The 24,587-nt window shown below is 36.3% G+C and overlaps 1 protein-coding gene across 1 annotated transcript in view; it reads left to right on the top strand.

The window, feature by feature from the left end:
* LOC123533795 (E3 ubiquitin-protein ligase Bre1-like) overlaps window positions 1–24,587 on the top strand; it is a 37,861-nt gene that overhangs the window by 2,289 nt on the left and 10,985 nt on the right. Inside the window, exons 2-15 of the mRNA XM_045315672.2 lie at window positions 2,352–2,486; window positions 2,981–3,148; window positions 5,269–5,338; window positions 8,175–8,362; window positions 11,173–11,380; window positions 12,491–12,726; window positions 13,717–13,938; window positions 14,353–14,478; window positions 17,047–17,220; window positions 17,970–18,105; window positions 19,557–19,678; window positions 19,923–20,146; window positions 22,667–22,751; window positions 23,309–23,491. Of these exons, the coding sequence (XP_045171607.2) occupies window positions 2,379–2,486; window positions 2,981–3,148; window positions 5,269–5,338; window positions 8,175–8,362; window positions 11,173–11,380; window positions 12,491–12,726; window positions 13,717–13,938; window positions 14,353–14,478; window positions 17,047–17,220; window positions 17,970–18,105; window positions 19,557–19,678; window positions 19,923–20,146; window positions 22,667–22,751; window positions 23,309–23,491 (2,250 nt within the window). The 5' untranslated portion in view covers window positions 2,352–2,378. The remainder of the gene's footprint in view (window positions 1–2,351; window positions 2,487–2,980; window positions 3,149–5,268; window positions 5,339–8,174; window positions 8,363–11,172; window positions 11,381–12,490; window positions 12,727–13,716; window positions 13,939–14,352; window positions 14,479–17,046; window positions 17,221–17,969; window positions 18,106–19,556; window positions 19,679–19,922; window positions 20,147–22,666; window positions 22,752–23,308; window positions 23,492–24,587) is intronic.

The raw sequence follows: 24,587 nt of genomic DNA, 5'->3' as shown, positions 1-24,587 counted from the left end.
CATGTTTCACGGGCTGAAAAAAAAGCCAATGACAGGTGTTAAATGAAAAACACAAATCAGTTATAAATTTCACGGCAATGTTTTTCGTACAAATCTGATTAATACATGTTTTAACGAGCGGAATCATGAAAGAAGTGTCAAAGTAGCTATTTCAAAGTTATATTTTGTAGAACGATGGGATATCTGCGATAATTTCCAATAATTTTTAAATCATGATTGTAGATTGATTTTGGCAAATTCCAATGAAAAACTGCGATAAACAAGCAGAAGTCAATGGTAAATATTAACTCTGGTCATAGAAAATAAGTTATGAATTTTCATTTTATAAATAATGCTAGTCTAGAATGCCCCTTTTTTCGTTTGTCACACATTTTCGCAACCCCAATTTCCGATTAATTTGGGTAATTCAGGGAAGACCTGCTTATGCAAATTATTTTTAATTTAAAATTTAATTTCGTTAGATGCAAAATACAACAACAAGTATATCTCTGTTAGACTATAATCTTGCATCAGACTGTTTGTTTGATTAACAAAACCCTTTTATTTGAAAAATAAGTTCCAGCTTCCCCCCTACCTCCCCCCCCCCCCCCCCCTCCCCAACCCCATTAGCTGAGAAGTGGCCTATACTCATCAAAGATGCACCCTACTATTTTGGCAAAGGAATAATGATAATATTTTCTCAAAATTTAGACCCAGAAACGCACCAGAGGCCACCATTCCATACCTGTATTTCATAATTTTCAAGGGGGAAAGCCCCCCTGACCCCCTCCCCCGGCCCTCATCAAGAGGGTACTAACCCTTCCATTACCTCAAAATTTTGGACCTAAAAATGCACCAGAGACCACAATTTCATGCCTGTACTTCAAAAATTTCCAGGGGGAAAACCCCCCCCCCCCCACCAATGAAAATTTTAACAACTAAATAATGAAATAAACTATAAAAATTACAAATTGTTGCAACATGCACAGTGTGTTTGAGAATACACCCCATGCAAGCCCCCCCACCCCCTCCCCGCAGAAATGCATCACCAACTTCGATATTTTGTGGCAAAAAAAAAATTAAGGCAGTGGAAACCCTGCCATGGATACCAAATTTTTTATAATTGTGTTTGCAATATTCCAATTAATCGCATGGATAATCAACAACGTTGCACTCACATCTGGTGACAATCAAACGCAAATTGTCAAAAGACGCAGCCAAGGCGCTAATAAATTATGGGCTGAATACAATCATCTCTGGTTCAGCAGTCAGGGGTGTAACTGTTTTAAGTTATGTAACCTATTTCAGTTACTTTTTCAAGCATCTTATAACCTGTATTAGTTATAAAATTATAAAGTTAACTCCGGTAAGTTATTCAAAAAATGTCTTTTTGCTGTTTTCACAAAGTGAACTATACAGTGAAATAAGTAGAAATCTGTGGTTAATCGAATTCTCTTTTAGTCTGATCATGACCTGATAAGCATAATGGGATGATAAAAGTTTTATAGCTTTAAACCTTTTGTGTAAAATTTTATCAGCCTTGCGTAAAAAAATTTACTGCATAGCTGGAAAGATAAGAGTTCAAGAATTCAGAAAATGGTTGCATTAGTCACATACAAAATGAGGAATTGGCACAGGAGGGCTTTGTAATATTTTATGATAACTAAAACAAGTTATGAAAATATAAGCAATAGCTCAAATGGGTTATAAACTGCGATAACTTGAAACAGTTACACCCCTGACTGTTTAACGGATAACTTAATTGATTCGCTTTCACACTTCTTGCGAAAATCTCACAAGTACCTAGGTTAAAGTTGGCGGAGGTTAAAATTAAAATTATGCTCTCGGCGTGTGTGTTTGTGTATTCGACTCTCATTTTGACATCTTGCAAATTGTCAACAGTCTGAGTATCGGTAATTAACAAGTGTGGATCCTAGAACATCGGGCGACTTGAATTTAGCTTTAGGGTTAGATTTCGTTTGGCAAAGACTCGGACTCATGGAGTGACGTGTCAGATGATGGGAACTCTGACAATGATGATACAGAGTATTCAGAGTCTGCCATTGATAAACTTCTTTCTCTGTACAGCCGAGAATAAAGTTTGAAAATATTGCAAATATATGTCTTTTTTTATTCCGTCAAACATGCAAGGATGTCGGTAAAACAAAATGTTTGATGGTGCAAAATTAAGATATTTTATGGTGTTTAAGTTTGGGCTAGTGAAGTTGGTGTTGAGCTTGGAAATTTTCCTATCTGGTAGCCTGAATGGGCTAGTGGATTCAAATCTGAATTTCGTACACTGAATATATAAAAAATTTCAACTCATTGTTTACATACAGTGTTAAAGTCAGATTGTTCTTAAAAATTTTCAGATGATGTAAAAGAATAAAATTGGCAAGATGTCAACAAAACGTCCAGCCAGCGATGCTGGGGGCTCGGAGGGACCCCCAGCAAAGAAGACGTTCACAAGGATTGAGCCACTTAACCTTGGCTCAATTTACTCCTTGGTAATTATTTTTTCTTTTGCATTGTTTGTCTACCTTCTTACAGTTTTTGCTGTTACTTTGTCTGAGGTACCGGTAATGTGTATATTGGTTTCTGAGAAATCTTTTCTTACAGTAGCTTGATAGTATCTGTAGACTTGATATTATATATTAATATGATTATTGTTTTCCAAACACATCATTGCTATATTTGATTGGCAATTTCAAAGAAACAGCTGTAGGCTGGGGACATATTTTTACTTTGGTTTGTAAAAGAAGGCACAAATGCACTGAAGAAGGTAATTTGTAACTTTTTTAACCCAGAAAAAATTCTCGAACAAATTATAAAAAAAACACCATTTTATTGCTTGTGAAGCTTAATAACTGAAACATAGGAAAAGAAGTGCACATAAAATGTTAATTGCTGTTGGCATATCTAATTAGATCTAACACAAGAAACATTTTGTTAACATTTGCATCTAATTTATGTACACAATATGTTTTTGGGTCTGTTTTAGGAACAAATGGACATGAAGGTGTTACAGTTCCAGAACAAGAAGTTAGTGGAGAGAATAGACCAGAGGAAAAGAGCTGAGGAGGAACTTCATAAACGTATTGAACAGTTGGAAAACCGACAGAGAACTGATGATGCTGTACTTATGATTGTCAACAGATACTGGAATCAGGTATGATGATACTCTTAATGTACAAGCAGGGGATTCATTGATTATTGAAGTAGAAGATGGAACTTGCAAAGTAGAGATGAGTAGGGGAGGGGAGCATGGACTGGGGTACCGTACTATCGATTTAGAACTTTATTTTCCACAGTAGCACAGTATATAGACCACTATAGCAGGGGAAAATCCCCTTCCTCCGGCCCTGAATGAAACACTTGTAGTGTAGCATTCCACAGAGTTAGGTCAGTCGGAAGAGCACAAGGCTGTCTAGATGTAACAAGTTTGATTCTTCTGTTAGGCTATTAATGTTAATGGCAATTTTGAAAAAATGTCTGTGTTCAAAGCTCTTTACCAGTGATTCATGTGGGAAAATTGTTAGTAACTTCTGGAGAACATGTCTAGAATGGAATAGAATCCTAGCACATCAAATAGTTTTAAGTGTAACATAAAAGTTGTTTTATTCCATATCAGACTTAGTCTAGAGATGTCTGTTACTGTGCATTTCTGTTAACTTAATAAATATGAAATTATGTATTTTCTGTCAAAAATACAACAGTTTTAGATATTCAGTCCCACTGAATTTTGTTACAAAAATGTGAAAAATTGTTGCAAGAAATAACTATATAAAATTCTAAGTCAAGCACCACTTCCCCTCAGTTGGTGTTTCAGCAGCACAAGCATATTTATGTTCCAAATAGAAGAGAAAAGTTACACAAGTTTACAGTTAAAACATATTATTTTAATTAAATGATACACAGGACATTTTGTTAGCTCACCTGTCACATAGTGACAAGGTGAGCTTTTGTGATCACCCTTCGTCCGTCGTGTGTCCATCCGTGCGTCCGTCAACAATTTCTTGTCTGCACGATAGTGGTTTCATTTATGATTTTATTTTAACCAAACTTGCACACAACTTGTATCACCATAAGATCTTGGTTCCCTTCTTGAACTGGCCAGATCTCATTGTTGGTTCTAGAGTTATGGCCCCTGAAAGGGCCAAAATCAGCTATTTTGACCTTATCTGCACAATAGCAGCTTTATTTATGATTTGATTTTTACCAAACTGGCACACAACTTGTATCAACATAAGATCTTGGTTCCTTTCTTGAACTGGCCAGATTCCAGTATGGGTTCCAGAGTTATGGCCCCTGAAAGGGCCAGAATTAGCTATTTTGACCTTGTCTGCACAATAGCAGCTTCATTTATGATTTGATTTTAACCAGACTTGCACACAACTTGTATCACCACAAGATCTTGGTTCCTTTCCTGAACTGTCCAGATTCCATAATGTGTTCCAGAGTTATGGCCCCTGAAAGGTCAAAAATTGGCTATTTTGGCTTTTGCAGTCATATAGAGACTTCATTTATGTTTTTTTTTATACAAACTTCCAAAATATCTTCAACAACAATAAATCTTGGATTCCATGACAAATCAGATCCAATCGTAGGTTCCAGAGTTATTTTATATCTGATTACCTCCCCTGATTGTAGTCAAAATGGATTTATATCAGTAAGTACTTATAGGACTTATTTGAAATTTCATTATTGTCATTAGTTGGACTGAGTCAATCAGGGTAGATAACTATTGACTGATTTTATGTCAGATTACCTCCCTTTATTTCAAATTAAAATGGGTATATCTCTGTAACTAATGAAGATACTGATCTGAAATTTCATTTATGTCAACAGATTTATTTGGCAGATCCTTCTTTTGTTCACTTACAACAATTTTCTTTTTAATTACTTCCCTTTTACGTTACTATAAATAGCTTATTTTTAGTAACTTTTTTATTATTGGCCGTAGGGAAAAACCGAGACCACTTTTCTGTGGTACAACATGGATGGTACCTCCAATTTTTAGGTGTATTTTGACATATCTGTACCTTGTAAGATTTTTTTTTTCTTTTTGGTTAAATTTCTTTCGTTTGTTGTTCATGGCCTTTGGACTTAGATATTTTTTCTGAGGACCTTCTTGTCCTCAAGTGCAATGATAACAGGTGAGCGATATAGGGCCATCATGGCCCTCTTGTTGTTATTCAGATTGGTTTTCACTCAAATACAGTGGAAACTGGAAAGTAGTCCCAATTAATATAATAAAATGAGTTAACAACATTCTTTCTGTCATTACAGCTTGATGAAGATGTGAGAGTTTTAGTGCAGAGATTTGATGCTGAAACTGCAGATGAAGACGAAAACAAAAGTAAGAATTATTATACTTAGGGAGCGAGGTTTCATTATTTCATGATCACAATAAACACAACTATAGAATATAGAAGGTTTAAGTGCCACTGTATGGTGTGTTGCATATTAGCCAAGGCGAATGTTTGTCTCATTAAAGCTGTAACACAAAGTGGGGTATACAGTTGAATTTATATTAAGTTTGAATAATATTTTAATGACATTGCACTTTAAAAACATTTAACTATCAACCAAGTTTGATCAAATAAAGTAACCCAAGATTCAACTGTGAAGAGTGTCATTTTGATCTATGGATAGGCAGATAGGCCATTTTTGGCAGAGAGGTTAAGGTTACTTACATTGAATTTACTGTCCATCCCCTCGGTGTGTGCATACCCTGCTTGTATGGCCATTTTAGTGAAAAACCAAACTTGCAGAAAGTCAATTGTTCAATAGAGGGGTGCCTGAAATTTCAGGCACCCATGCCCTAAATAATGCCACAGAGGCACCTGGGGTTACCTGCACAACTGAAAACTGGAAAGTCGCTATTATGACCAAAATTGTGTCTGTTTACCTTAATATTAAAACAAAACATTTAATGTGGACAGAACAATAATTAATGTACTTTTAGGCTTTATGTCTTTATTAGCTCACCTGTCACATAGTGACAAGGTGAGCTTTTGTGATCACCCTTCGTCCGTCGTCCCTCGTCAGTCCATGCGTGCGTGCGTGCGTCAACAATTTCTTGTCTGCACGATAGCGGTTTCATTTATGATTTTATTTTAACAAAACTTGCACACAACTTGTATCACCATAAGATCACGGTTCCTTTCTTGAACTGGCCAGATCCCGTTATGGGTTCCAGAGTTATGGCCCCTGAAAGGGCCAAAATTAGCTATTTTGACCTTGTCTGCACAATAGCAGCTTTATTTATGATTTGATTTTTACCAAACTGGCACACAACTTGTATCACCATAAGATCTTGGTTCCTTTCTTGAAATGGCCAGATTCCATAATGGATTCCAGAGTTATGGCCCCTGAAAGGGTCAGATTTAGCTATTTTGACCTTGTCTGCACAATAGCAGCTTCATTTGTGATTTGAATTTAATCAACTTGCACAAAACTTGTGTCACCATAAGATCTTGGTTCCTTTGTTGAACCAGCCAGATCCCATTATGGGTTCCAGAGTTATGGCCCCTGAAAGTAGGGCTGTAACGAGTATCCGAGTACTCGGATATCCACGAGTTTGACCAAAAGTTCGAGTACGGATATTCGTCGTTGTCAAGATCGTTGGATCGCGATCTTTTTCATTAATACATGCAATTTGTAAAATTCTATCAATAAAAATAAATTAAAGCCACATTAAACGTCTTCAATGAATTTTCTCGCACATCTAAGACGATTACGCGTTTTTAGATTCTAAACCGGATGTAAACAAATGTCTTAGGTAGAGTTAGCGTCGGTCCTATTTTCGAACTAAAATTAATATGGAATCTGTCAAAACAGCGAATAAACATTCATCATTTTAGTAATTAAATTCAATAAAAAGTTAGATACAAAATTTCTGTCCAACAAATAAAATTTTCTTATCAAAAAATGCGAAACTGTTACTAAATATTGTGATTATTAAAGACCGACGTCGTATCGTTCATCTGCAAGAATGGCCGGACATTACAGAGGTCCACCCGCGAAACCTGACTAATTAATGAGCAAAACATTTAACAAAGGTCAAAACTATTAAACTGAGCACTATGAGAACTGCAAAGCTTAGATTCCATAAAGAAAACAGTACAAAAATAACAGGCTTGCATTTTTTATCACTCTAAGTTGTTGCTGTGGATCCATGGTTCGATATGTGAATCGTCAGCCCCGACTCGCAGATCGGATCGGATCGCCACTTGTCTGACGATCCACAGCCCTACCTGAAAGGACCAAAATTAGCTATTTTGACCTTGTCTGCACAATAGCAGCTTCATTTATGATTTGATTTTAACCAAACTTGCACACAACTTGTATCACCAGAAGATCTTGGTTCCTTTCTTGAACTGGCCAGATTCCTTCATGGGTTCCAGAGTTATGGCCCCTTAAAGGTCCAAAATTGGCTATTTTGGCTTTTGCAGCCATATAGCGACTTCATTTATGGTTTAATTTGAAACAAACTTCCAAATTATCTTCAGCAACAATAAATCTTGGATTCCATGACAAATCAGATCCAATCGTAGGTTCCAGAGTTATTTTATATCTGATTACCTCCCCTGATTGTCATCAAAATGGATTTATATCAGTAAGTACTTGTAGGACTAATTTGAAATTTCATTATTGTTATTAGTTGGACTGAGACAATCAGGGTAGATAACTATGGACTGATTTATGTCAAATTACCTCCCTTTATTTCAAATTAAAATGGGTATATCTCCGTAACTAATGAAGATACTGATCTGAAATTTCATTTATGTCAACAGATTTATTTGGCAGATCCTTCTTTTGTTCACTTACAATTTTTTTTTAATTACTTCCCTTTTACGTTACTATAAATAGCTTATTTTTAGTAACTTTTTTATTATTGGCCGTAGGGAAAAACCGAGACCACTTTTCTGTAGTACAGCATGGATGGTACCTCCAATTTTTAGGTGTATTTTGACATATCTATACCTTGTAAGAATTTTGTTTTTCTTTTTGGTTAAATTTCTTCCCTTTGTTGTTCCTGTCCTTTGGACTTAAGATATTTTTTCTGAGGGCCTTCTTGTCCTCAAGTGCAATGATAACAGGTGAGCGATATAGGGCCATCATGGCCCTCTTGTTTCCAAAGTCATTATCCCAACTCCTGTGTTCTGACAACATTTCTTTTATTTTCTTAGACCAGAGTACTGAGACAACATCATTCCTTGCTCTCTTGTCAACATGGGATCGTCAGGAGTTAGAGCAGAGGTTGGGACAGAGAGTAGAGTTCTCAAAACGTGTCATTGGCAAGCTACTGCAAGCATTTGACAGATTGTTGCAAAGAAATGAGAAACTAAACAATGCACTTAGAGATAAAGTGGACCAGGTTAATACTTATCTTGTATATATTGCAAAACTATGAGGCCAGCCCATAAGTTCCAGATGAATATCCTTTACTCAGACAAAGCTAATTATACATTATTAATACTTCAAAGAAAAGTCAAACCAGGCTGTCATTTATAATTTAATGTTTAACTTATACCCATCTCTTTTCTAAATCTGATGAAAGACTAAGTTCCTGTGTGTTCTCTTTCACTAAAACAAATCTCTTTTTTCATGTTTAGTTACTATCAGTAAAACTTGCTTTAAATGCAATATTTTACTCCTTTTTTTCACAAACATCCTTTTCAAATGAAAATACAGTTTTGTCATCATTATTAAATATTGGCTTTGTTGTTATGAGTATGATAAATTAGGGTTGCAGATGAGGCATTAGTCGAGTTGCCTTGGTTATCATATAATGGGCAGGTTCACTAATAAACCAAATAATTGATTTGTTTATCACCATCTATTTTTAGCTCACCTGTCACATAGTGACAAGGTGAGCTTTTGTGATCGCGCAGCTTCCTGCATCCGTGCGTGCATGCGTAAACTTTTGCTTGTGACCACTCTAGAGGTCACATTTTTCGTGGGATCTTTATGAAAGTTGGTCAGAATGTTCATCTTGATGATATCTAGGTCAAGTTCGAAACTGGGTCAACTGCGGTCAAAAAGTAGGTCAGTAGGCCTAAAAATAGAAAAACCTTGTGACCTCTCTAGAGGCCATACTTTTCAATGGATCTTCATGAAAGTTGGTCAGAATGTTCACCTTGATGATATCTAGGTCAAGTTTGAAACTGGGTCACGTGCCATCAAAAACTAGGTCAGTAGTCAAATAATAAAAAAACCTTGTGACCTCTCTAGAGGCCATATTTTTCATGGGATCTGTATGAAAGTTGGTCTGAATGTTCATCTTGATTATATCTATATCAGGATCGAAACTGGGTCAACTGCAGTCAAAAACTAGGTCAGTAGGCCTGAAAATAGAAAAACCTTGTGACCTCTCTAGAGGCCATACTTTTCAATGGATCTTCATGAAAGTTGGTCAGAATGTTCACCTTGATGATATCTTGGTCAAGTTTGAAACTGGGTCACGTGCCCTCAAAAACTAGGTCAGTAGGTCAAATAATAAAAAAACCTTGTGACCTCTCTAGAGGCCATATTTTTCATGGGATCTGTATGAAAGTTGGTCTGATTGTTCATCTTGATATCTAGGTCAAGTTTGAAACTGGGTCAGCTGCAATCAAAAACTAGGCCAGTAGGTCTAAAAATAGAAAAACCTTGTGACCTCTCTAGAGGCCATACTTGTGAATGGATCTTCATGAAAATTGGTCAGAATGTTCACCTTGATGATATCTAGGTCAAGTTCGAAACTGGGTCACATGCCTTCAATAACTAGGTCAGTAGGTCAAATAACAAAAAAACCTTGTGACCTCTGTAGAGGCCATATTTTTCATGGGATCTTTATGAAAGTTGGTCAGAATGTTCATCTTGATGATATCTAGGTCAAGTTTGAAACTGGGTCAACTGCGTTCAAAAGCTAGGTCAGTAGGTCTAAAAATAGAAAAACCTTGTGACCTGTCTAGAGGCCATACTTTTCAATGGATCTTCGTGAAAGTAAGTCAGAATGTTCATCTTGATGATATCTAGGTCAAGTTTGAAACTTGGTAACATGTTGTCAATAACTAGGTCAGTAGGTCAAATAATAAAAAAAACCTTGTGACCTCTCTAGAGGCTATATTTTTCATTGGATCTGTATGAAAGTTGGTCTGATTGTTCATCTTGATGATATCTAAGTAAGGTTGAAACTGGGTCAACTGCTGTCAAAAACTAGGTCAGTAGGTCAAAAAATAGAAAAACCTTGTGACCTTTCTAGAGGCCATACTTTTGAATGGATCTTCATGAAAATTGGTCAGAATGTTCACCTTGATGATATCTAGGTCAAGTTCGAAACTGGGTCACATGCTGTCAATAACTAGGTCAGTAGGTCAAATAATATAAAACCTTGTGACCTCTCTAGAGGCCATATTTTTCAATGGAACTTCATGAAAATTGGTTAGAATTTTTATCTTGATGATATCTAGGTCATATTCAACACTGGGTCACATGAGCTCAAAATCTAGGTCACAGTGTCAAATAATAGAAAAAACAATGTCATACTCGGTTTAAAACTGGGTCATGTGAGGACAGGTGAGCGATTCAGGACCATCATGGTCCTCTTGTTAGTCTTATCCCAACGTGCAAGATGCTGACCCTCTACAGAAAAATAGTGGGTCACCGTGTGACCACCTTTAAATGGTGAAAATGCTAGAATCTTGTGGGACGGAAAACGATAAAAAAACATGTCATATTCAATTATGGCCTGTACAGGTGTTAACTTGGGTGAAAAAGTAGGAAGAAATTATCATTGGCATATGACAGTGCAGTAAGAATTAATTCCTCAAATTCCCAGCAAGAAATTACCCTTATAAGTTGACTGTATAGTTTTAAGCTATGTTCTTAGCAGCCCACATGTGAGCTCAGATTGAAAATATAGAGCTTGAGAGATTTTGAGTTCAATCCCTGTATGAGGTGTATGCTCACTGTGATTACACAGAGGACATTCACACATCAATTATCAGTTATCTTAAATCATTTGTCGGCCTCCTGCTCTGATTCTGCATTCATATTTGGAACCTAGTTTCTTGTGGAGGACAAGATAATATTATTTCAAAATCTATGAACACAAGTCTTGGTTAATCACCTCTCTGAAATACTTCTTAAAAAATGGCTTATTAATAAATCAAACAAACAATATTACTGTACTTTTATTGACAGGAAGAAGAAATGGCATCAGAGTTGGTGAGTACAGATATTGCCATACCAGAAATTTCCCCCATCAAGTCTGAGGTTGATATAAAAAAGGAACCAAAAGAGCCAGAAGAATCTTCGACATCAACTACTGATGTGAAAACTGAGCCTGAAGATGTGAAGCCTAATGTGGAGCCAACTGAAGGGACAGAAGTAAAATCTGAACCAGCAGCAGGTAGGTTTAATTGAACACATATTTGGTTTTGTGTAATTTGTCTATAGAATGAGAGGCTAATGTGGTCAGTTTTGGATTGCTGTCTGGGAAAACTAACTAAAACTAGTGCAATATGGAGTGCTTGGTATTGGCTGAGAAAGCTTAGCCTGCCAAATTAGTGCCAATTAATCTCACAAAAAGTGAGTTTCTCTCAGAAAATAGAGAATATTAATGTGGAAATTAAAAATTGCGGCATGATCGGTTTAGGTCACTTCCCTATGTTTTTTTTTAATCATTGGAAAGATATTTTAACAGTTTTGAAGTGTTTCTCTTTATAAAGAGGGTAATACGAGCTTGAATTAGTACCAGTCCATGCAGGACATGTTAAAGCATTGCTATGACTTAGAAAAGAAACAGTTTTTATGTCTGCCACACGTAGTTGTTGATAAGTGCAGTCCGTATGTCTATATTTCACAAATTTTGTCCATGCAACTGCCCTGACACCACCGTTTGAATTTACACCAAACTTCTTAAGAAGAATTGTTGCCAAGCCTAGTTGTGCACATTGTGTTATTTTCCCATTCGTTGATTTTTTAGCTGATTTATGCAGATATTTTAAAAATTCAACAAGATCCTTCTACCGCCCTTTGAGACATTTAAAATGTTAATAGCTTATATCTTGAGCTTGCAAAATAAGTCGCATTTCATGCTCGATTGCCTCTGACATAAGTGAACCTCAGCAGGTTAGAGCATTGCTCTAGTCAGAATGAGATGTTTTATTCGTTGTGTTAGTAAATCATCCAGGTCATTATTTCTACCAAGGTGCCTTTCATGTCCGAAATAATGCCTGGATGGGGCAGCTATGTTCTTCCTCAACTATTAATGCTAAAAGGCTGTTACATGACCTGGAAAGTCAACATATGGCCTGGAAAGTTGACATTTGGCCTGGAAAGTTGACATTTGGCTTGGAAAGTTGACATTTGGCTTGGAAAGTTGACATTTGGAAAGTTGACATTTGGCTTGGAAAGTTGACATTTGGCTTGGAATGTCTCCATATGACCTTAAGTGTCTTATTCAGATTAATAGTTTAAAACCCAGCATAACAGAAAACTAAATGCTCTTGTATTGCAGGAACTGCTGAAGAGACAAAGGATGTTAAGAACGAGGGTGAGCAGCCAGCAGAGGTGAAACCAGAGGTCAAGGATGAACCAATGGATACAGCAGAGGTCAAAGTTGAGGAGAAACCTTCAAGTCCACTGTCAGTTAGAGCAATGAAGGATGAATTACAGGAACTGCAGGCTGAAAATAAGCGGCTTCATAACATGGTTACCGACCTACACCAGAGACATCATGAGAATACTCTCAAAGTTGGTGTTTTGACTTAGTTGTTAGGGATTTAGTCAAAAAGTGGATTATGTACAGATACTTGTTTTTATGCTGTTATTATAAAAAAAATAATCATTGGTCAGTTAGTCTTAACAGTTTCTGAAGTTTTGACAGAACACCTTTGTTCTTAACACTACAGGTTACCAACAAAAACTTAAACGGGAAAAAGATATTTAAGAAAATTTAACTGGGATATAACTTTCATTGACAAGTCAAATTTTCTTACAGTACATTTGCCATGTCATGCAATATAACTGCATGCCCTCTAACCCGAAGTCTGAAATATTCCCTATCAAGCTAGTTTCGGAAGCTTTAGTAGGACTTTTATTGCCCTATAACTTTCACTAATTTTTTAACCTCATAGGGTGTTAATAGCAATAATAATTGTACATTTAAATTTATAACATAACTCCTTTTATAAATCACAGTCCATCGTTTGCGCTGCATGCCTGGTCACTATTCAGCACATGATTACTGGGCAAATAATTTCAAAGATTTAAAGATAAAAATGAAAATTAAATTCTGATGATGTTTTGTTATAAATTACTTAACCTTTAGCCTGCTAGCGGCAAGTGATTCTGCCTTTGCGACCAGTGCAGACCAAGATCAGCCTGCACATCCATGCAGTCTGATCATGGTCTGCACTGTTCACTATTCAGACAGTAAATTTTCAGTGAACACCCCTTCACATAATAAATGGTACTGCCCAGATTGAATGATGGACAAGTTCATTATAGAAATTTAGCAGGGTAAGGATTAATGAATGGCTTGAAGGTCAATTTTCAGAACTATTAGCCATTCAATAAGTACATATCATAAATATATATAACAATTCACCGGTTATATATTAGTAGGCTTTACAATTAAAAATGAGTTTATTAAAACATACAATTGAATAGAAATAGCATATTGACAGCCAGACAAAAACTTAAATGCTGTAAAATACTGAGGTTCGAATAATGTTTTTCCAGGTAGCTGAACTTCAGGACAAGCTGACTGCAGCAGAAACTGAGATTGCTGAGTTGAAGAATCAGAGTGAGGATCTCGAGTACAACTATCAGGTGTCATCTCAGCGAGCGGAGAAACTCGATCGTTACCTCTCAGATGCCTTTCAGAAACTACAGACATATGAGGATAAAAATGTCATCCAGCTTGAGGGTGGAAAATCTGTAACTGGCGTCTCCAAAAATAAGGTGAGATTTTGGAATGGAATTTAGTTGTAAACCTGTCAATCAGATTATATGAAAAGACTTCTTGGTATCAAAGTTTGTGATCATGTTTAAATTTCTATAACTTTTGTTACGTTTCACATTTAAACTGACTTTCAAATTCACAAAAGCCTGTTGCTTTATTTCCTTGATAGCCTTGTATACTTTTCTGTTCATTTGGTTCAAAGGTCACATGAGCTTATAAACCCTGTCTTACCTTGTCAGCTGTGGCTTCATGTTTAAGAAACCTTTGAGCCTACTGGGGAAAAGAAAATTGAATTACTATTAATTTCGGATTAACTTTTAACATCCCAGATTTGGTTCCTTAATTGCATTTTCTAACTGGTAAACATTCAGGGGAAATAAATGTTCATGGCATGTTCCTACTCTCTTTTACAGTTTGATGAGATAATATCTGATCTGGAAGAACAAAAAGATCTGGCTTCAAACAGACTTGCAGAGTTAGAGAAACTGCAGAAAGATCATCAGAAAGCGCTGAAAGATATTGAACAACTCAAACTAGATGTATGTATTATTTAAAGGAATATACAGGTGGAATAGTGGATGCAAAATTATTATTTTTGTAGTTTTTTTTTAAAGAAACAATGTTTCTCATATTTTATTGGCTTTTTTTCTATTGGCCCCCCCCCCTCCAATGAGTAGTGGGGGCATATAGATTTGCTCTTGTCTGTCCGTCTGAAGTTCATGATGAGTCTAGCTAAAAAAGTATTCGATATAAATTTTATGAAACCTTGCATGAGTCTTTATCATGATATGAACTTGTGCATCTCCTATTTTTCGTCTGGCTCTGCCCCCTATGTCCAGAGTTATGGCCCCTGAAATAGTCAAAAATGAACATTTTCACCTTGTGACAAGTGTAGCTCAAAAAGTATTTGACATAGATTCATGAAACCTTGCATGAGTCTTAATCATGATATGAACTTGTGCACCTCCTGTTTTTCATCTGGGTCCCCTCCCTATTTTCAGAGTTATGGCCCCTGAAATAGTCAAAAATGCACATTTTCACCTTGAGATGCGCCTAGCTCAAAAAGTGTTTTATATTAATTTATTAAACCTTGCATGAGTCTTTATCATGATATGAACTTGTGCACCTCCTTTTTTTCATCTGGGTCCGCCCCCTATTTTTAGAGTTATGGCCCCTGAAATAGTCAAAAATGCACATTTTCACCTTGTGACATACCTAGCTCAAAAGGTATTACATATAAATTGATTAAACCTTGCATGAGTATTTATCATGATATGAGCTTGCGAACCTCCTATTTTCTGTCTGCCTCCGCCCTCTATTTTCAGAGTTATGGCCCCTGAAATAGTCAAAAAATGAACATTTTCACCTAATTATGTGCATAGCTCAAAAAGTATTTGATGTAAATTCATGAAACCATGCTTGAGTCTTTATTATGATGTGACCTTGCGCACTTGGCATTCTTCTTGAGAATCTTAGTGCTTATTATAGGGTTACAGCCCTTGAAATAGCCAAAATAGTGGATTTTTGTGCCCACCCTCCCATGAGTGGTGGGGGCATATAGATTTTCTCTTGTCCGTGCATCCGTCCGTCCGTTCGTCCATGCGTCTGTGCGTCCGTCCGAAGTTCGTGACGCGCCTAGCTCAAAAAGTGTTTGATATAAATTGATGAAACCTTGTGTGAGTCTTTATCATGATATGAACGTGCGCACCTCCTATTTTTCGTCTGGCTCCGCCCCCTATTTTTAGAGTTATGGCCCCTGAAATAGTCAAAAATGCACATTTTCACCTTGTGACACACCTAGCTCAAAAAGTATTTGATATAAATTAATGAAACCTTGCATGAGTCTTAATCATGATATGCACTTGTGTACTTCCTATTTTTGATCTGGGTCTGCCCCCTATTTCCAGAGTTATGGCCCCTGAAATGGTAAAAAATGCACATTTTCACCTTGTGACACGCCTAGCTCAAAAAGTATTACATATAAATTGATTAAACCTTGCATGAGTCTTTATCATCATATGAACTTGCGCACTTCCTATTTTTCATCTAAATCACTCCCCTATATATAGAGTTATGGCCCCTGAAATAGTAAAAAATGCACATTTTCACCTTGTGACGCGCTTAACTCAAAAGTATTACATATAAATTGATCAAACTTTGCAGGAGTCTTTATCATGATATGAACTTGTGCACCTCCTATTTTTTGTGTGCCTCGGCCCCCTATTTTCAGAGTTGTGGCCCCTGAAATTGTCAAAAATGCACATGATGCATCTAGCTTAAAAAGTATATGATATAAATGGATGAAAACTTACATGAGTCTTTATCATGATATGAACTTGCACACCTCTTATTTGCTGGCTTCTCCCCCTATTTTTAAAGTTATGGCCCCTAAAATAGTAAAAAAATGCACTTTTTCACCTAATTAAGTGCCTAACTAAAAAAGTATTAAGGGTTAATTCCCATGAAACCTTGCTTGAGTCTTTATCATAATGTGACCTTGCACACTTGGCATTCTTCTTGAGAATCTTAATGTTTATTATGGAGTTATGGCCCTTTAAATAGCCAAAATAGTGGATTTTTTGTTTGTGATGCTCATAGCTCAAAAGTATATGGTATGAATAATGAATCCTTTTCATAATTTTTTTTTTTGAGGCTATACCCAATTAAGAATGCAAACATTATTTCCCCTTATTTGTGACAAATGTACCATTGGGGGGCACACCCTGTGTCCTTGAAACACATTCTAGTTTTGTTTGTGATGCTCATAGCTCAAAAAGTATATGGCCTAGAATAATGAATCCTTTTTACTTATTTTGCATCCATAGCAGAGTTATACCCACATTGTCAAGGGGCAGGTGATACTTACCAGTGCCCCAAACAGAAACCTCTCTTAAATTTGCTTCGGGGGCAAACATAAAAAAGAGCAGAGAATTTTGATATGGTGTAAGTTATTTAACCTGAAGATTGGTGTAGGGTTGACTCATCTAGCAATGATTTTCCTTGGAACTTAATTTGAGAGAGATTGGTTAATTTCAGATATTCTTCTCAATTAATTATATTTAAAAATAGAATTTGAATATGCATCTCACATCTTGTGAATTCTTCAGTTACAACATCTACCCGAGAGTGTGATAGTGGAGACAACAGAGTATAAATGTTTACAATCGCAGTTCTCGGTTCTCTACAACGAGAGTCTACAGATGAAGACGCAGCTTGACGAGTCCAAAACTCTTGTTCTCACCAACAAAAATGCTCACCTCAGACAGATAGAACAGATGGAAGTAAGAGTTGAATTTTGATTCTATTATTAGGGTTTTCATGCATATTGATGGTCTCGAGTTGAAAATATACAAAACTCAAACTTTCAGTAGCAGCTTTCTGGACTGTGTGCAAGTAATGGGTAAAAGTTGAAATTGAAATTTCAGCCCAAATTTTCCTTGATTAAGCTTGTATGGAAGATGTGGAAGTTACAACTTTGTTGACAGGTTCACTCATTTTACATGTTTTTTCCATCAGTCATAGATTTAAATTTCATCACATGATTTAATGAAGCTTTTTTTTATTTCATTAATGATGGATCATTTTCAAGAAATATGCACAATGAAACTTTCTTTTAATGTTTTAAAATACCTGAAGTTGCCAAAAATACATGTATGTGTTTGGCAGTTAAATTAGAGCCTCAATACATATATTTAAAATTTATAGAAAATAGTCTTACCCCTTGGTACAGATCACATGGCTATAAATTGATAGCTTGCGATTTCAGTCTCAGTGCATGATGCATGTCTTCTGTGGTGGCTTGTCATAAGATATTGTCTTAAGTCATTCATTCTCCTTTCTGAATCCTGTAAAGATGTTGTCAGTTACTTGGTACAGAATCCAGGAACACTGGCTACTTGTTTGCCACTGCATAAGTGAAATACTGTTGAAAAGTGGCGTTAAACCCATCAAGTGATCAAAACAAATAGAAGACAAAATGAATAGACATGTGTGTACTGTAATATTTACTTATGATGATGCATTTTGACAGAGTGATGAATTGATGAATCAGAAGAAATTGAGAACAGAGGTAATACAATTAGAAGATGCCCTAGGTCAGGTACGGAAAGCCTACGAGATGTTGAGGATAGAATTTGAACAGACCCTTGCTGCTCACGAACAAACAGGTAATTCCACACTTGAATTTGCTTTAATGACCATCTGTATTTAAAAGCCACTTGTCTTAAGCAGCCAGTTAGCTGACTTCCTGTTGTTTCTGGTTTGGTGAAGTTTAGTACAGTTCATTTGTTTATGACATTAATAAACAAGAGCACCGCCTTGCGGGTGCTGACGCTCATCTGATTTTTTTTGTGTAAATAAATTTGTCCTACCCATGATTTTCAAAGTCTAAAAAGGGCCATCATTCTTGCAAAAAGCAGGTAGAGTTATGTTTCTTGATGTTTCAGTGTCCACTTATGATGGTGAAAAACTTTTGCAAGTTTTAAAGCAATAGCTTTGATAGTTTATGAGAAAAGTTGACTTAAACATAATACTCAACCAAGAAAATGATTTTCTAAGTCCAAAAGGGGCAATACTTATTGCAAAAAGCAGGATGGAGTTATGTTGCTTGCTGTACAGGGTCAGCTTATGATGGTCAACAAGTGTTGCAAGTTTCAAAGCAATAGCTTTGATAGTGTAAGAGAAAAAGTTGACCTAAACATAAAACTTAACCAAGAATCTGATATTTTCTAAGTCCAAAAGGGGCCATAAATCTTGCAAAAAGCGGGATGGAGTTATGTTTCTTGCTGTACAGGGGTCAACTTATGATGGTGAACAAGTGTTGCAAGTTTTAAAGAAATAGCTTTGATAGTTTAGGATAAAAGCTGACCAAAACATAAACTTAACCAAGAAAACGGGATTTTCTAAGTCCAAAAGGGGCAATAATTTGCAAAAAGCAGATGGAGTTATGTTTCTTGATGTACAGGGTCTGCTTATGATGGTGAACAAGTATTCCAAGTTTCAAAGCAATAGCTTGGATAGTTTTGGAGAAAAGTTGACCTAAACATAGAAGTTAACCAAGAAATCTGATATTTTCTAAGTACAAAAGGGGCCATAAATCTTGCAAAAAGCAAGATGGAGTTATGTTTCTTGCTATACAGGGTCAGCTTATGCTGGTGAACGAGTATTCCAAGTTTCAAAGCAATAGCTTTGATAGTTTAGGATAAAAGCTGACCTAAACATAAAACTTAACCAGGCAACGCCGACGCCGACGACGACAACCGCTCAAGTGATGACAATAACTCATCATTTTTTTTTCAAAAAATCAGATGAGCTAATAAAAAAACTTAAATTAGAAATAGGGCTGGCTTATGGGGAAAAAAACATACAACAATTCATTCCTGATAACAATATTGTGTTGGAAGTATTTCTTTTATAAATAAGTTTGTTTTAATGGGGCAGTTTGGATGCAAGATTGAGGTTTGAACTCTTCGGATAGATTTGATATGGGGTAATATCTGAAAATACTCTTGTTGGCAGTATTTAATTTCAAGATGTTTTATATGAACGCAGTTTTAGTAAAGCCATGTGATAGGGTTTTGACTATGATAATGGATTATATTTTCATCTCCCCGTACAGGATCTATCAATCAGGAGATGCGGAACCTGATCCAGAGTTTACAGAAACAAAGCATGCAGGTGAAAGCCGAGGCTCAAAGAAACAGGCGGAAAGTCAAGGAATGTCAAGCAGAAATAAACAAGGTAAATTGTTTGTTGAACTTTGAATTGATTCTAGATTCAGCTTGACATTGCATAATGGAAAGTGTCCTCACATACTAGAAGTTTTGAGATCTGGTTGGAATTATTGTATTAATACTGTATTTGCAAGATAAATAGTCAATTGAAGAGGCAGTCCGCTTTGAATAGCAAACTATAAACATCAAAAAGAACTTGCTGAAATGTAAAATCACTTGATGAAAAATTCGTAAAACTGTAATGTTTGCAGTTGAAAGAGAAGGTACAAGAACTAACAGGGACAGTCAAGGAACCAGCGGAAGACTCTAACAGCTCGGCCTCGACCTCGGAACCCTGTAAGGGGAAATCCCCTAAAGGCGAGGCTGGTGATGGATTTGTCTTGCCAAAGGATGATGATAATGATGACTTGGAGAAAGAGAGAGAGAAAGGGAAAACTGATGCCGAGATATTCAAGGAGCTTAAAGCTCAACTTAAGTATGTTTCTACTGAACTTACATTTAACTAATGTAAACAATAATATATTATCTATATTTGAAGTGTTTCACATCATCAGTGCTCCATTAAGAGATTAAGACATAATTATGTTTCTGTTAAGTAGGAAATATGCTATTAAGATTTTTCCATTCTAATTGTAATCCATTGATGATATTTTCAATCTTTTTTGTTTTCAAAAACTTTGAACAGCAGTTACATTTAACTTAAATTCCATATCATTTGCATTATATAGAGGATATTTGTATGCTCGGGTATATGGTGTTTTGATTTTGTATGTAAAACAAATGTCTTTCTATTTTATTAGCTCACCTGTCACATAGTGACAAGGTGAGCTTTTGTGATCACCCTTCGTCCGTCGTCGTCCGTCCGTAAACAATTTCTTGTCTGCACGATGGGGGTTTCATTTATGATTTTATTTTAACCAAACTTGCACACAACTTGTATCACCATAAGATCTGGGTTTCCCCTTTCTTGAACGGGCCCAAATCCCATTAGGGGTTTTCCAGAGTTATGGCCCCGGGAAAGGGCCAAATCAGGCTATTTTTGCCCTTTGTCTGCACAATAGCAGCTTTAATTTATGATTTGATTTTTACCAAACTGGCACACAACTTGTATCACCATAAGATCTTGGTTCCTTTCTTGAACTGGCCAGATCCCTTTATGGGTTCCAGAGTTATGGCCCCTGAAAGGGTCAGAATTAGCTGTTTTGACCTTGTCTGCACAATAGCAGCTTCATTTATGATTTGTTTTTAAACCAAACTTGCACACAACTTGTTCACTATAAAAATCTTTGTTCTTTCTTGAACTGGCTAGGATTCCATTAGGGGTTTTCCAGAGTTATGGCCCTGAAGGGCCAAATTTTAGCTATTTTGACCTTGTCTGCACAAATAGCAGCTTCATTTATGATTTTTGCAGTGAAAAGATATTTTGGCCAGATCCCATAATGGGTTCCAGAGTTACGGCCCCGGGAAAGGGCCAAAATTAGCTATTTTGACCTTGTCTGCACAATAGCAACTTCATTTATGATTTGATTTTAACCAAACTTGCACACAACTTGTATCACCACAAGATCTTGGTTCCTTTCTTAAACTGGCCAATTCCATCATGGGTTCCAGAGTTATGGCCCCTTGAAGGTCCAAATTGGCTATTTTGGCTTTTGGCAGCCATATAGAGACTTCATTTATGGTTTTATTTGATACAAACTTCCAAATATCTTAAACAACAATAAATCTTGGATTCCATGAAAAATCAGATCCAATCGTAGGTTCCAGAGTTTATTTTATATCTGATTCCTCCACTGATTGTAGTAAAAATGGTTTTATATCAAAAGTACTTAAGGACTTATTTGAAATTTCATTATTATCATTAGTTGGACGATCAATCAGGGTAGATAACTATGGACTGATTTTATGTCAAATTACCTCCCTTTATTTCAAATTAAATGGGTATATCTCCGTAACTAATGAAGATACTGATTTTGAAATTTCATTTATGTCAACGATTTATTTGGCAGTCCTTCTTTTTGTTCACTTACAATAATTTTTTTTTGAATAACTTCCTTTTACGTTAATATAAATAGCTTTTTTTTAGTAACTTTTTTATTATTGGCTGTAGGGAAAAACCGGACCACTTTTCTGTGGTAAAAACATGGAGGGTACCTCCAATTTAGGTGTTTTTTGACAATCTGTACCTTGTTAGAATTTTTTTTTTCTTTTTGGTTAAATTTTTTTCCTTTGTTGTTCCTGTCCTTTGGACTTAGATATTTTTTCTGAGGACCTTCTTGTCCTCAAGTGCATTGATAACAGGTGAGCGATATAGGGCCATCATGGCCCTCTTGTCTTTTAATTTCTTACCAGGGAAAATATATTTGATATAAGATACTTTCGCTCTAATATTTAAAAATATCTCACAGAAAATCTTGTAGTTAAGTGGTCACTATGGCCAAAAAGTAGGTAACTTCGAAATACTTGCCCCTCAATGCTGTGGATTAAAAACCCAAGTTGGGCATCTTTGTTCCTGAAATAATAGAGGGGGCAGGACCTCCATGGCCAAGTGGTTAAGGTCACTCAACCTCACTGATGAGGGTTTGAGCCTCGCTTGGGATATTGAATTTGTCACGTGAGGAAACTATTCAGCTGGCTTATGGAAGGTTGACGACTGTTTTCAGGTGCCCACCAATGATGGAATAATACACAAAGGGGCACCTAGGGTCTTTCTCCGCCATCAAAAGCTTGAAAGTTGTTATATGACCTATAAATCAAAATCCTATCAAAAGTGCATGTAATTCAAAACAAAAATTATTTTAAAAAAACAAAGTCTTACTTAAGGCAAAGTTGGAATTTCAATCTTGTCAATTCAGTTATCAATTTATCTATGCTGAAGTTTGGAGAATAATCCAAGTGAAATAGAATAACCATATTTCAGCAGAATATACAAAATGTTGCTGAAACAATATGTCATAGATTATGTAAATGATCACCATTGTGTTTTTCTTATCAGGAAATCTCAGGACAACCAAAAGGAACTGAAACTGTTGTTAGACATGTACAAAAGTGCACCAAAAGAGCAGAGAGATAAAGTTCAGGTATAACCAGTTAACTTTTGTTCTGGTGGGGTCGGGGGGGGGGAGGGTGAGGGGAATTTCTGGTCGTGTTAGGGAAATATTGCTAATGATCCTGATAGCATTGTTGAAAGATGTAGTTGAATGGCTTAACTGACATTTTTGTTTCCTTTTTATTTGGATTAGTAGATATCTAGAAATTTATTTGAAGACAGTTGTTAAGATATGCTTGTACAGGTAGGGGAGAGAAGGATAATTTTGTTCATGCTTCTACCCTGCCTTTATGAGTTTGAGGTTGTTCTATTACTTTTGTCTGTGATTGACACTGTAAGCAGATCATCTGTCATTCAATTTGGGGTGTTTTTTTTGCCTTCTTCATACAAGATTAAAGCTGAATAATGGTAAACTTGAAACATTGTAAAAACTTTGTTGTCTTAGGTATGAAACATGTTTTTCTTGTAGTCCAAAACTAAATAGATTGATGGATATTCAGCTACTATACAAATTTTCTGCATGTTAAGGACTTCTGAAAAGCTGCAGAGCTTTTTTGCAAATTAGAATTCTTTGATACTTGTATTTAGCTGATGGCTTGTGAGAAGCGATTGAACAAAGAGATAGATGATTTGAGACAACATATCAAGAAAATGCAGGAGACAGAGAGAAAGGAACGTAAGAAACTGGCTGAGGAAGATGCTCTCAGGAAGATCAAGAAATTAGAGGAAACAATTACAGAATTACAGAAGAATCTTGCCACTCAAAAACAGGTTAGATTTGTTACTTTGTAGTTTGAGGGAGCTTCTATGACAGATCACTGAGGGTTGCTCACTTCCATTTTGCCACTCACCTTGTTGGAAAGCAATCCCTGCTTGGGTCAACATATGAGGAAGCCCTCAAAATGGCTTGCGAAAAGTTGCTGGTTCTGCCTAGAGCATTCCCCTGCCAGAAATAATGCTCGGAATGGTATAAAGTCAACTCGCCCCCTAGGTAACTAGTTCCCCAGTCAACTTGTCCCCGAAATTTGGTCATTTCATCTCCCCTCTTGAAATATTCAGTCAACTCATTCCTGTTTAGGTCATTTCAACAGAAAACTAATATTCCAGCAAACTTTACTCTTTAAGCTATGAAATGGGCATGCACTCTGCATTTTTATGCCCCCAGCATCTACTGATGCGGGAGACATATAGTGATTGTCCTGTCCGTCCGTTCGTCCGTCATAACGAGGTTAACCAAATGGGACTGTTTTGCTAGCATCAATACCCCTTACTAGAATGACTTGATACTAATACAGATGTAACCTGTGACCATTCCTCATCTTCAGACATCACCCGACCTCAGTTTGACCTTGACCTTGAGCTCATTTTGGACTTATGTTGCTTTATATGGGCCATCTTTTGGTTAACCAAATGGGACCATTTCGTCTAGCATTAATACCCCTTACTGGAATGACTTGATACTAATGCAGATGTAACCTGTAACCATTCCTCATCTTCAAACATCACCTGACCTCAGTTTGACCTTGACCTTGACCTCGTTTTGGACTTAGGTGCAAAATCTATTGACGAGGATGCCACTGGGGGCATCAAGCGTTTATTGAATGCAGCTCCTTGTTACATACATTTGAGTATTTATAAAACAAAAAATATAGTGAAATTTTCATATTGTTATGCAGAATGTATTTTACAGAACACATACTTCACATCATACTGATAGAAGTCATTTTCTAGCAAAGTTCGACAAAAATAAGTTTAAAAAAGAGGAGTCGAAAAATGGTGGACAAAATACAGTCGAATACCGTTACCTCGATATTCAAGGGACTGTAAAAATTGCATCGAAGTATCCGAAGTTTGACGTAACGATATC

Source organism: Mercenaria mercenaria, chromosome 12, assembly GCF_021730395.1.
Source record: "Mercenaria mercenaria strain notata chromosome 12, MADL_Memer_1, whole genome shotgun sequence".
NCBI classification, from domain to species: Eukaryota; Metazoa; Mollusca; class Bivalvia; order Venerida; family Veneridae; genus Mercenaria; species Mercenaria mercenaria.
This window is presented reverse-complemented; position numbering and strand designations above follow the sequence as displayed.